A 12,791-nucleotide genomic window follows, 5' to 3' on the forward strand; every position below is an offset into this window, starting at 1 on the left:
AAGCATGGCAATCTTGGAATGCCTATTGGACATTGCTGGTGTAGACCAAGGGTCGGTAAAATAAAGCCTGTGGGCTGGAACCAGTCAGTCAAATATTTCCTTCCTGCCCGTCATGAGCCTTTGGGCCACTAAAAGTCCTGCAACACTTTGGGGTGCTCAGGCATGCTGTCTGCCATGGCCCCAACCTCGCCACTCTCAGAAGTGTCCTGCTGTCACTATCAAGTGTTTTCCTGTACACCCCTTTCGAAGAAGGGGCAGCAGGTCTTCACACACTATGCTGAGCACCATCCTCCCAGCTCCCTTTGACTGGAAACAATTTCTGTTGTGACTATATAGATAAGAGTACTTCTGTGTTTTACCTGCAGCTGCTACTATTGCAGGTTTGAGGGATTCCCCCTCTATACCTTTGGCCCACATCTACACAATTTGTGGCACATCCACACACAAAATGCATTTTGTGGGCAGAATTCAGCATTTTCATTGACAGCCTTCTGCCTTTATCATAAAGCAGGATGCTTTTCTCGACAGAATCTGTTGACAAAAAAGGTGTGTGGATGCTCGGAGGGGCCCTCTGTCGACAGACAGGACTTCTGGATCACTAGGCAGATCTGTCTGCTGTGCTTTCAGTCAGCCATTCTGTCAAGAGAGGGCTGAGCAGTCCAGTCACATTCTGTTGACAGGGGGGATCATTTTTCAATCAGCTTTTGGGTGTGGACAAACTGTGTCCACAGAAGTTTTGTTGGAAGATCTCTTCCGACAGTGACTGCTGTCAACAGATCGCTGTAGTGTAGACATAGCCATTGAGTATCTGAGCCAGAAAAGGAGAAGAAGAGGGGGAGGGGAAAGGGAGGAATAGGGATGACATGTTCAATGAGATCCTGTAAACCAGTGTAAGCCAGACTACAAGGGGTTGAAATGTGAATACTGCATTGTAGAGAAGAGTAGACAAGAGGCAGGCCCAGGAGTCCCACAGGAGAAGGAGAACAGTGATTACTGAGCCTATAGGTTCAGCAGCTGAAGGCTTGCCAACATTTGCAATCCATGGAGAACTTCATTACAGCAGCTTCCTATACTCCCCCAAAAACATTCTACAGGACATCAGCAGCCACATTCCTACCCCTGCCACTCTTAAAGCAGCAGACATTAAGAAAGTCAGTGCGCATGTGGGTAAAAAGGACATGAGTGTTGCCTCCCTTTAAGTTCTATTCCATTCATTTATTAAATTTTTAAATGTATTTGCTTTTGAATTGCAGACTTTGCACTGATTGTTACCAAATAAAATACTATTTGAATATTAAGTTGTTTTAATAACTTCAAAATATTAGAAGCAGAGCACCTAGCCATTTTGAAATCACCTGCTTTGTTACTGTGCAGTGCCACAACTCATAGGTTCAGTGACAAACAATCCAACATACACTAAACACTGCAACATTAATAGGTGCATTGGTGGAGTTATGCATAGATGTTCTGGAAACATCACACAATTCTTATCACATCAATCCACATATCTCTTCTAGAAATACCATCACTGGACCTAACCAGGTTATTCACAGAATCACAGGCACATTCTCATGTTCCTCAATTAACAACAATGCCCAGATGCTTTGTATATTGGACAGACTTCAAACTCTTAGACAAAGAATCAATGAGCACAAAACACACATAAAAACACTCCTGATCCACTAACCTGTTAGCCGGCATTTTAATGGAGTGGGCCATTCTGTTAATGACTTAAGAGTTTGTGTGTTATTGAAGAGGAATTTTCACATCACTCTTGAGAGACTGCTGAACTCTCTTTTATATTCAAATTCAACACATTAACACGTGGTTTGAACTGGGATGGGAATTTTCTGGGACATTATAGGGGTTCGTTTGCCTACTTGGCTTAATATAATTCTTGACACACACCCCTTCTACCCCTCTACTCTTGGATTTCTCCACCTTGATTCCTGTTTTTGGTTCTCTGTGCCTTAAATATCGAGTCTGTTCTGGTATGGCTATGGTCTGAAGAAGTGGGTTTCTCCCACAAAAGCTCACCTAATATATTATTTTGTTAGTCTTTAAAGTGCTACTTGACTGCTTTTTTGTTTTGACAATTCTTATCAGTTCTCCCAAAACCAGGGCCTAGTAGAACTCAGTATTCCACAATAAATTATTGTGGCTCTCTGCTGAAGTGCTCTTTCAAAGCCTACTTGAGCCATATAACTCCACACTGAGTGCTTCTAATACCCCTTGTGGCTGGCTGTTCAAACTCAGCAAACAGCCACTCTACCTTTGCCTTCCACTGCAGTGGCAACTTTCGTCCCCTCCTCCTCACAGATGTTATGCAAGATGCAGCAGACAACCATCACACTTGGCAAGTTTGGTTTGCTGGCCCCCCTCCCAAATCCCCAAGCTCCAAATATTGTTAACCAGCAGCACTGGCCACATGTCAATCGACCCAAAAGGCATTCCACAGTCACTGTGTCCATTCGATCTTTCCTTTAGTGCTGTCAAGGTGGTCGGTCTACAGCTTCATGAGCCAGAGGAGCAAGAGGGAGGTCTGATGCCAACACTGGGGAGTGAAGAGTTAAAAGAACAACTCTGGGACAAGAAATCACTGCTGCTCCTGCTGGATATGCTCACATGATGGACTGTGGTCAAAGAGCAACTTAGTTTAGTCTAGGTGGATGGATCATGAGGGCAGATGTGTGTTGCTAGCTCCTGTCAAGAAGCCACCAAGACCCCGCGTGATTGGGTCTGGTCCTCAATGCAATGCCTCCACAGGCCTTTCAATCATGGAGACTCACAACAATGATCTAGGAGTTCAGAAGGGAGGCAGCAATGAACTAGTTATGTTAACGGAGTAACAGAGGCTGGAGTAGGCAGCGCCCAGAAGCCGGAGTAGGCAGGGCCCAGAGGCCAGGCATCAGGGCATCCTTCCCCCGCTTAGAATTCAAATTTTTTAATTACTGCCTCACTGGAACCTGGGACAGAACCTGGCAGAGTAGGGAAGTTAGGTTTTCCTAACTTCATGTGCTCAGATGTTCACTGCCAGGGAATGTGAATGTTTGAGGCAGGATGGACGGGTTCAAGGCCCCAGAATCACCAATGGAATTTCAACATTGCTCAGGGGTGGGGTGGGGCGGGGCAGGGCAGGGGGGAGTCCCTGCTTATAGCTCTCTCAACAGCCCTGTGTTCTTAAAGATGGGAGGGTCATGAACCTTCCTGACCAACACTAAAGATGAGGAAGCATCCCTGGTGATCCAAACACTCTTTTTTTGGGTTGTTGTTGCTGTTACAAAAGACCTCTCTCTTTATGTAGTCTGTGGCAAGTGGCTCAGATGCCAAAAACAGGAATAGGTGAGCCATCTATCACCCCATGACAGCTGGGCAACCCCATTGCTGAAAATCCATCTACTATGTCCTGAACACTGCCAACAAATTCCTGTGTAGCAAGAGACATTTTAATGTCTTGAACTCTTGTATGATAAATGATCCCCACAGCAGATTTTCCCGCTCCAGAATTATCTCCCAGTAACTGGTAGGTTTCTAGCAATGCTAATTTCCACACCTTAATCACCACTTTCTTTTTCCACAATCTGTGCCTCTCATTCTTGTGTACTTGTGCTGGAGGAATGTGGTGAATTTGGCCCATAGAACATCATTTGTGTATCACAGAGTTCTGGGGCCATGACTCATGATCAAACGCCTGTGTTATGGTGCAATCCCTCTAGTCAAGGGTCATATCTCAGTGTACAAAGTGATGTTCTACCATCTGCAGCAGCTCTGTGAATGCAATCAATATACCTTGAATTGGTTCTATGTCCCATGGCAATCTGTCCTCCAAGAAATCATAATTCACCTTGCTGATTTGGTTCCTTTTATGGTCTCTGCAAATACCAGAGTATCATGTGTCCTATGTTTGAAACACTCACGACATTAGGGCAGATTTGTGCATGCTCCTTGCATTTTTCAGAGATGGGGAAGAGCAAGGAGTGAAGCCTTGGGGGTTTGTGGGATTTTCTTTTTTTTTTTTCCTTTTAAAGCCAACATTATGGGATTGAGACAGTTGCCCACCCGAAAGATGACCCCCAGGCCCCAAAGCATCCCTGCATGGCTTGTTTCTCCCCATATGATGCACTGCAAAATTTTTTTTGCAGAAGATAGTGCACTGGAGAATGACAGGCTGCTCAGTAGGACACCTACTTAAAGGCAGTGTTCCCTCAATTTTTTTTTTTCAATTCATGGATTAAATAAATTTAGTTACGTGCACCAAGGCATGTGTAGATGTGCATGAACATAGAAACACATGCTGCTAGCTGTGGGAACTATGCTAAACAGCTAGGCGGTGCCTGAATCTCTTCAAGGCACATGCCCAAGTGCTCAGCTAACAATACTTGAGCCACACTATGCATTCCTTGTAAATAAGTGCAGAACTCACAGAAGGTGCCAGATCTGCATGCACACACAACTCATTTCAGCAGCTTTATGCTGACTTAATATGCATTGACCACAGTTTGTGGGGGGCACGTGGCCTTGAAGGCTAGCAGATACCATAGAGTAAAAAATAAAAGTCCTATCACAGCTCCAATTTCTGCTTATGCACCCCAAACAGAACAGCTTCCTTGTTAGCAGAAAGAGGACACATCCTTCATGATTCCTCCTCCTTCCAATACCTCACTTAAAATACATCAGTGCTAGCTTTCACCAGACTGACTGTGGAGTCAGGTGACCATGATGCATATGGAGCAGTGGGAGAAAAGAAATCTGTGTTTAACTGACTAGAGGCACTATCACTTAAACACAAACATAAAAAAAATTTACCCATTTTCTCACACGAACACATAAAGGGTCAAGTCTAAGATGATGCAAAGGATGGTAAAAACTCAAAATTACCAAACAACCTATTTTTTCTAATTAATAAATCCGTTACCTATGTTCTCATTTATTGTGTGTGTAAATACGTCTGAATAATCTGGCTAACAAGGATTTCAGCAGAAAGTCCTAAAACTGCCACCACAGAAAATAAAATAATAAATAAAGGAACATCTCCAAATGCAGGATGATACTATTCCTATCTAAGGCAAAATGCCACTTTGTACTGCAACCACTGGACCTTACTCTTTGGCTTGCCATATATTCTCACTCACCTAACTTTTAAATTTGTGTCAGTTTAGTACTAATTGAGCTAACGGATGAATTCCTACTTCAAGCCAGTGCCAGCTTTCTGAATTAAAAGCCAATATACCTCAATCTTACCTCACTACTCAACCCCAAGTAACTCCTAAACAGAGCAATTTCCAAAGGCAGCATTAAACGAATTTTCATTTGTGACTCAAGGCAGGATTTGAATTCAGGCCCCCCATGGCAGTAGAGAAGGGTTTGTGCACTAACTCACTATACCATTTAGTCCCCATAAACACATCTTTATAGACAAAAGAGGATAGTGGCAGCTTTTGCTCTAGTCTTGTCAACATTATTTTCATTTTCTCTCTCAAGCACACACAGCTGAATGCCAGTATCAAACACATGACCTCCAGCAAGCAAAAAGATGAACAGCTCTCTTGAAAAGCAATGACACTTTGTGGAACAACTGAAAGGGTGGGAGAAAAATGAAGTATATTCTCAGACTGGAATACAATGCTTTGCAGCTGCACGCCAAAGAAACACTGCTGTAAACTTTGACGTCCTACCATGGATTTTACTGAAATGAAGCCCTAAATTACACAGAATCAGGACAGCCTATTTCCAAACAGCCTCCCACTTCCAAATCCTGCCCCTGCACAATAACAAACACAGAAAAGAATTTTTAAAAAGCCACATGAAATCTACTGTCACAAACCACATTCTCATCTTAGCCCATACAAGTCAATGGCAGCAAGGTTCTCCAGCCAGTACCACACAGTTCCGTCAAGTTCTGTGTCTCACAGAAGACATCCTCAAGGTACTCAAGCTTGTGATAGGGAGTCATAAGTTTGAGAATATTAGCTCGCTGTAAGCACCAAACACACAGAAGACAGAGAGGAAGAAAATGACAGTCAAAAGCTTCATTAATGCTTACTATCTACAGCATCACCATTTGATCAATCCACATATATTTTTGCCTACTTTTAATGCCCATTGTCAAAAATGTAGCATGAATCATGTATTTCGAGCAATTTTTCAATCCTATTAGATTCCAGTTTGACAGTCATTATTCTGAGCAACATTACATTGCACATGACAGCAAAATATTTTAAACAACTAAATTTTGCCTAGCACATTAGAACGTGATCTATTACATAAATGCGCTTAAATTATAGTCTACTGAATTTTTAATGAGACACTGATGTTGGAGCAGGGCCGCAGAAAATGAAATACAGGCACCATAAGTTTCACAAAGCCAAAGAGGTTATTGCAAAGCTCCACTTCGCAATGACAATGGCAGAGCAACTTTTTAGGTCGGTACTTCCAAACGATCACCTTACCTCTTGGGATAAGAAGGGGATGACTTGTGCACATATAGCATTCAGCCTCTTGACAATTTCTGCCTGCACGTAAGAAGAAGAAAGTTAGTGTGTTCTATATTACTCAATTGTAAATGCCATCAAATGAATAGGTAACTCAAAGTCACATCTATTAATTTTGGTCTAACTGGCTATGTCTACACTAAGCAAAAACTTCGAAATTGCCATGCAAATGGCCATTTCCAAGTTTACTAATGAAGCGCTGAAATACATATTCAGCGCCTCATTAGCATGCAGGCGACCGCGGCACTTTGAAATTGACACGGCTCGCCGCTGCACAGCTCATCCAGATGGGGCTCCTTTTCGAAAGGACCCTACTTCGAAATCCCTTTATTCCTATGAGCAGATGGGAATAAGGGGACTTCGAAGTAGGTGGGGTCCTTTCGAAAAGGAGCCCCATCTGGACAAGCCATGCAGCGGCAAGCCGTGTCAATTTCAAAGTGCCGCAGTTGCCTGCATGCTAATGAGGCGCTGAATATGTATTTCAGTGCTTCATTAGTAAACTTCGAAATAGCCATTTGCATGGCCATTTCGAAGTTTTTAGCTAGCGTAGACATGGCCCCTATGTTCTAACTGGAAGACTTAAAAATAAGTCAATGACCCAATGTAACATAGGTAATGGCTATTGTTAGTCATTTGTGGCTCAAATTAAGAGTTTCCTCACCAAACAAGCTTTTGACGTTCTATATGGTCCAAAGAGAATTTCATTTTTATTGTAGAAACAGAGGTGTTTCATGAAGTACCCAGGAAGAGCAGCACACAATCTAGCCACACTCTTTTTCCAATACTATTTCAAGACTTTAAAAAAAAAAAAAAAAACACAAACTATGAAAATAATTGGGTACCGAAGACACATTTCATACCCTTGGGGAATGGGGAAGAATTTCTTTCAAGGAATTTGACAACTACTCAAATCTAAACACAGAGGCTATGTATGAGAGGGCTTTATAGGGCATTTTGCCAACAAAACCCACAAAGCATCCAGATTCCCAAGGTATTCTGTTGATGGTATGTTGACAAAATGCAGCACTTTTGTCGATAGCTGTACCCCGCTCCCCATGAGGAATTAACACCTCTACTGACACAGACTTCTCAACAGAAAGCTGGTCTGCATGTTCCAGGAAGCCTTCTGTCGACAGACAGGGCTTCCAAGACAACAGCCAGCCCTGTCTGCTGTGCTTCTGGTTGGCTATTTTGTCGATAGAGCAGCTGGGTAGTTTGGCTGCTCTCGGTCAACAGAGCAGATAGCTCTTGCGATGTGCTTGGTAGTTTGGTCACAGTCTGTCAAAAGAACTTTTGTCGGAAGACACTTCCCAACAAAAGCTTCTGCTCACAAATCACTAATCTAGACATAGCCAGAGAGAAAGAATTTCTGAACTCAAAACAGTGTGGGAGCATGACAAACATGCAACTTCACTAAAGAAAGTTACGATAAAGAGACAATTAGACATTAAAGTTCGAGATTCTGTTTTTATATTTTAAAAAAAAAAAAAAAGTAACACTTAGGTCTTTGACAGCACTTTCCCTGGATTAAAATGAGAGAGAGAGAGTCATTCTACCACAGTCAATTGCTTCACTAGAATTACCCTGGATTTAGATTGGTGTAACTGATCAGAATCTGATTCTATATATGCACTATAGTTCCATACAGATGGATTATTATCTATATTTAACCTGAACATTTTAATGTAAGTAGGGGAGATACCACAGCAGTTATAGTTACAGGGATCTTCTTAAAATAAATTCTACACAAGGTCAGTTCCTCATTATATAAGAGGACACAATACTTTTTCTTGCAAAGTCATTACCAGAATGACAGATACAGGCATACTTCTGCAATCTAAGTTTCTTGTTTTCATCAGCAACCCTTTCACCCTTCTCACTATGCAATCTTTTAAAGGACAAAACATTATAAAGAGTTACGTAACTAACAGATGCTCACAAAGCTATTAGTAAAGTACCTAACTTTCCATATAGAAATCCATATTAATGGAACATTATGATTATATCACTTTGTTGGTTGAAGTCATGATATGTTACAGCCACAGGTTCAGGTGACATTTTAACTTTGCCCCCAGTGTACTATATTTTTCAATAATCAGATACTACACATTTTCTGGCTAACTGTACAGCCCTCCTTAAGCACAGTTCAGGAACTTACACAGTTAACTAAAAAGCTAGTTTACCTGCAAAGTGATCTGACCTGTATATGCCTACAATTTTTCACAATGTTCTACAGTACATCTTTTATGTATTATATTGAGTAAATGCAATTTACAATATTCTTTTCATCAACAAACAAGGAAATTGACTTGTATTTGCTAAAATTAATACTGCTGGAACATTTCCTAACTTTAGGTTTTACAAAACATTCAAGGTTTATTTTTTAAAGCAGTGAGAAAAAGCCATAGACCCTGATCCTGCTGTTCTTCCATGAGGCTCTGCACCCACAAGGAGGCCCATCATCTTCCACAAAGCCCCCTTGTGTCCTTGACAAGGCAACTTGCAGAACTCAGGCCTTAATCCTCACTGCTTCTTAAACTGTCCCTACATGTAACATATCAGCACTTGTAACAGTTGGGGAAAAAATCATGCATTTTAGGACATCCGCAGAAAAAAAGCCTTAATATAACCTTCCTCAGTTGCAAAGCTCCATCTGTTACGCCTGAAATATAGGCAGTAGCCTCTAACTCATTCACAATTTGAGAGTTACAGGCGCTGAGGCCAAAGGCCAGATCAGAGTTTTTGCCTCAGCCTTTAAGGTTGCCCAGCATCCAGCTTTGAAGTGGAATGCATGGTCAAAAAGGATCCTGGTGGCTCCGCTCAGCTCTGCTGACCAGGCTGCTGGTCAGTGGCACAGCGAGGCTAGTGAAGGCTCCCACCTGACCTGGCTTTGCATGACTTCCAGAAGAGACAGGCATGTCAGCCACTCAAGTGCAGGGCCAGCCACAGGGGCTCCATGTGCTGCCTCCCACCCAAGCAGCAGCTCTGCAGTTTCCTTGGGCTGGGAAACACAGACAATGGACCTGCAAGGGCAGCACCCGCAGGAAGGGCAGTGCACAGAGCCACCTGGCTACACCTCCACCTAGAAGCTGGCCATGCCACCTGAAGTAAGTGCCACCCTGCCAGAGCCCTCCTGTACCACGCCTCTGCCCCACGTTGGAAGCCCCACCCACACCTGAACTCCCTCTCAGAGCCTGCACACTCTTCAGCCTCCCCCTGCACTCTGAACCTCTAACCCCAGCCCACAGCCACTCCTGCACTCCAAGCCCCTCATCTCTGACACTATCCAGACCCCAGTTCCCTATCTCATAACCCAACCTTCTGTCCAATCCAGCAGCCCAACCCTATCTCTAGTCACATCCCAGAGTCTACACCTCCCAGCCAGAGATCTCCTTCATTCCCACATGCCAACCTTCTGTCCCAGCCTGGTAAAATGAGTCAGAGAGAATGGAGGGGAACAAGCAACGGAGGTGGGACTAGAGTGAGTGGGGAGCAGGTTAGAGAAAGGGCTGATCTGGCAGAAGGATAGGGTTTTTTTGTTGTTGTTCTGAGATTAGAAAGCTGACAGCTCTATTAATCACATGTTTTCAGTGAACAGGCTTCCTTACCTGCATACTAAGGCTAGGTCTACACTAGAGCAAGCTGTCAACAGAAGTTTCTGTTGGACAATATCTTCCGACAAAACTTCTGTTGACAGATTGCAGCCAGACTTCCAATCCGATTGAAAGAGCCGCTCTGTCAGAGGGCAGCTGGACTGCCCAGCCAACCTCTCATGGGAACAGCCTACCAGAAGCACAGCAGACAGGACTGTCTGGTGTCCTGGAAATCCTGTCTATCAACGGAAGGCCTCCCTGGAACATCCAGACCGGCTTTCTGTTGACAGAATCTGTCAGAAGCGTTCTTCCTCAGGGGGAGCAGCAGAACACTGGACAAAATGTGGCACTTCTGTCGACAATTTACTGTCAACAGAACACCTTGGGAATGTGGACTCTCAGTGGGTTTTGTCGACAAAACTCTAAATGTCGACACAGCCTGGAAGTGAACATAAACCTTGAAAAATATAGCAGAATTGCTCAAGCAGAGTCACAGGCTTAAGCACAGAAATTCATGATTGGCTGAACACAGGCCATAGAATTTTACCAAACGGTTCCTGAACCATGTCTAGAAGAGCATAAATTTAGCCACATCTAAAACCATTCTACCCAGCATACTTAAAGATACTTCTCTCCAGTTACATCCATGTTCTACCAACATTGAAGCACAGCTGTTTCAGCTATGGAACTGTTTTAAAAAGAGTTGCAAGAACTTTTTTCATAAGAAAAAGTATTCTCCTCCCATGCACAACCCTTCCCACCACCTCATGGTCACAAATAACTTTAACAAAAAAAAAAAAGAACAAAAAACACCACACCTTTTTTTTTGCTCAATATTACACACACACACAGAGTTTCTGGAAGGTCTAAGCAATTATAAACAAGAGGTCAGAAAGTATACCATTATGCAGTATTTAAATACCGGTACTCCCAGAATACTACAAAACTAAAACACATTAGTGTTTCAAACAGAAAAGTGAGGATTCCTGGACTGGTGGAGACAGCGGCCTGCTACTAGATGAAGTACAAAATTTGTTGTATGAGGAATGAGAGAAAAATTTTAAATGATGGCACTGCCATGATATCTGAAAAGTATTTGAATCTCAGAGGGCCCACCAAAATGGTATAAGAAAATGAAAGAAAAAAAAAACCTGCACTTAAGATTCAGGTGTCTAGGCATAGGCCAATGGTATTTGTCATTTTTATGGTGTATTTACATAAACATACGAGAAGTCCTGTGACACTCTATAGACTAACAGATCTATCGGTGCATAAGATCCACTTAGTTAGATGCACGTAGGGGAAATTCCAGAGACCTGTATAACTATAAAGGCACATGAAAAGAAAGGACTATCAATCAAGAGGAAAGCCAGAGTTAACAAGGTCAATTTAGCCAGGGAGGATGTGGCCCACTTCCAGCAGCTGATGTAAAGATGTGAACACCAGAGAGGAGAAACTGCTTTTCTAGTTGGTCAGCCATTCCCAGTCTTTGTTCAATCCTAAACTGGTGTTGTCACTTACACTTTATGTGTACATAAGAGATCCATTTCCTGGACACTACAGCGCAAATATGTGATGGTCACAAACACCACCCTATACCAGAAATCTACTTGCCACAACAGCCAAGCACCAAGTTACAAGTGTATTGGCTCCAATCCCTCACACGGAGGCAAATACCAACAAGACCTTTACACCAAGCATTCTCAAAACTAAAATACCCAACTAAGCAAGTGAGGCAACAGATTGACAGAGCCAGATGTGTACCCAGAAACCACCTGCTACAAGACAGGCCCAACAAGGAAAATAATAGCACACCACTGGCCATTGCCTATAACCCGCAGCTAAAACCTCTCCAGTGCACCATCAGCTATCTACAACCCATCCTGGACAATGATCCCTCACTCTCACAGACCTTGGGGGGCAGGCCAGTCTTCACCTACAGACAGCCCGCCAACCTGAAGCAAATTCTCACCAGCAACTGTACACCACAGAAACTCTAATCCAGGAACCAATCCCTGCAACAAACCTTGGTGCCAACTCTGCCCATATATATACTCTTCCTAACTGAATGGACCTCATTAACTATGGCCTTCATCTTCATTGGTACACCCTTCCGTCAAGTCACTGACCTACCACGAACAAAGGAAGACTGTGGAGAGAAGCACTCTTTCCATTTTGGGGTGTGAGGGAATAAATAAGATACAGTAGGCAGGCACTGGAGTAAAGGGCTATGGGCTAGTGAATGATTTAGGTTAGTTATCTAAACTGGGACATTCTTTAATGCAAAGATGCCCGAGTTCTGGGTAGTCACGTATTTTCAAAAGAAAACAGTTAGGAGTGACAGACATATCAAAACCGTTGGCGAAGAAGAAGTACAGTCGATACATATTTGGTTAACAAAATCATGCTGCTCATTGCTAAGCAACAATCAAACAGCACCTATAAAAGTACATTTATAGTGTACACAGATAAGTTTCACAGTTTATCCACTACTGCCTCATACCTGGAAAACTGTGAACTTTTTAACTGCGCAATCATTATCCTACAGATATTCTACATGGGACTGGATGAGTGGCATTAATATCTAAGTGTCCCCTAATTATTTTGGCAGTATCTTTACTCCGCCTAGACCAGCAAAGGCAAAGCAGAGCTTATTTCACAAATGGGTGAATAAAATCATTTCGGATCCTAATCAGGTTTAGCCTAG

At 42.9% G+C, this 12,791-nt stretch overlaps 1 protein-coding gene across 5 annotated transcripts in view; it reads right to left on the bottom strand.

Annotated features, from left to right (window-relative positions):
- LOC142013400 (transducin-like enhancer protein 4) overlaps window positions 1-12,791 on the bottom strand; it is a 136,700-nt gene that overhangs the window by 82,151 nt on the left and 41,758 nt on the right. For all 5 annotated transcript variants that reach the window (XM_074994723.1, XM_074994722.1, XM_074994721.1 and 2 more), the window contains exon 5: window positions 6,450-6,512. In XM_074994723.1, the coding sequence (XP_074850824.1) occupies window positions 6,450-6,512 (63 nt within the window). The remainder of the gene's footprint in view (window positions 1-6,449; window positions 6,513-12,791) is intronic.

The sequence above is a fragment of the Carettochelys insculpta genome, chromosome 5 (assembly GCF_033958435.1).
Source record: "Carettochelys insculpta isolate YL-2023 chromosome 5, ASM3395843v1, whole genome shotgun sequence".
NCBI lineage: Eukaryota > Metazoa > Chordata > Testudines > Carettochelyidae > Carettochelys > Carettochelys insculpta.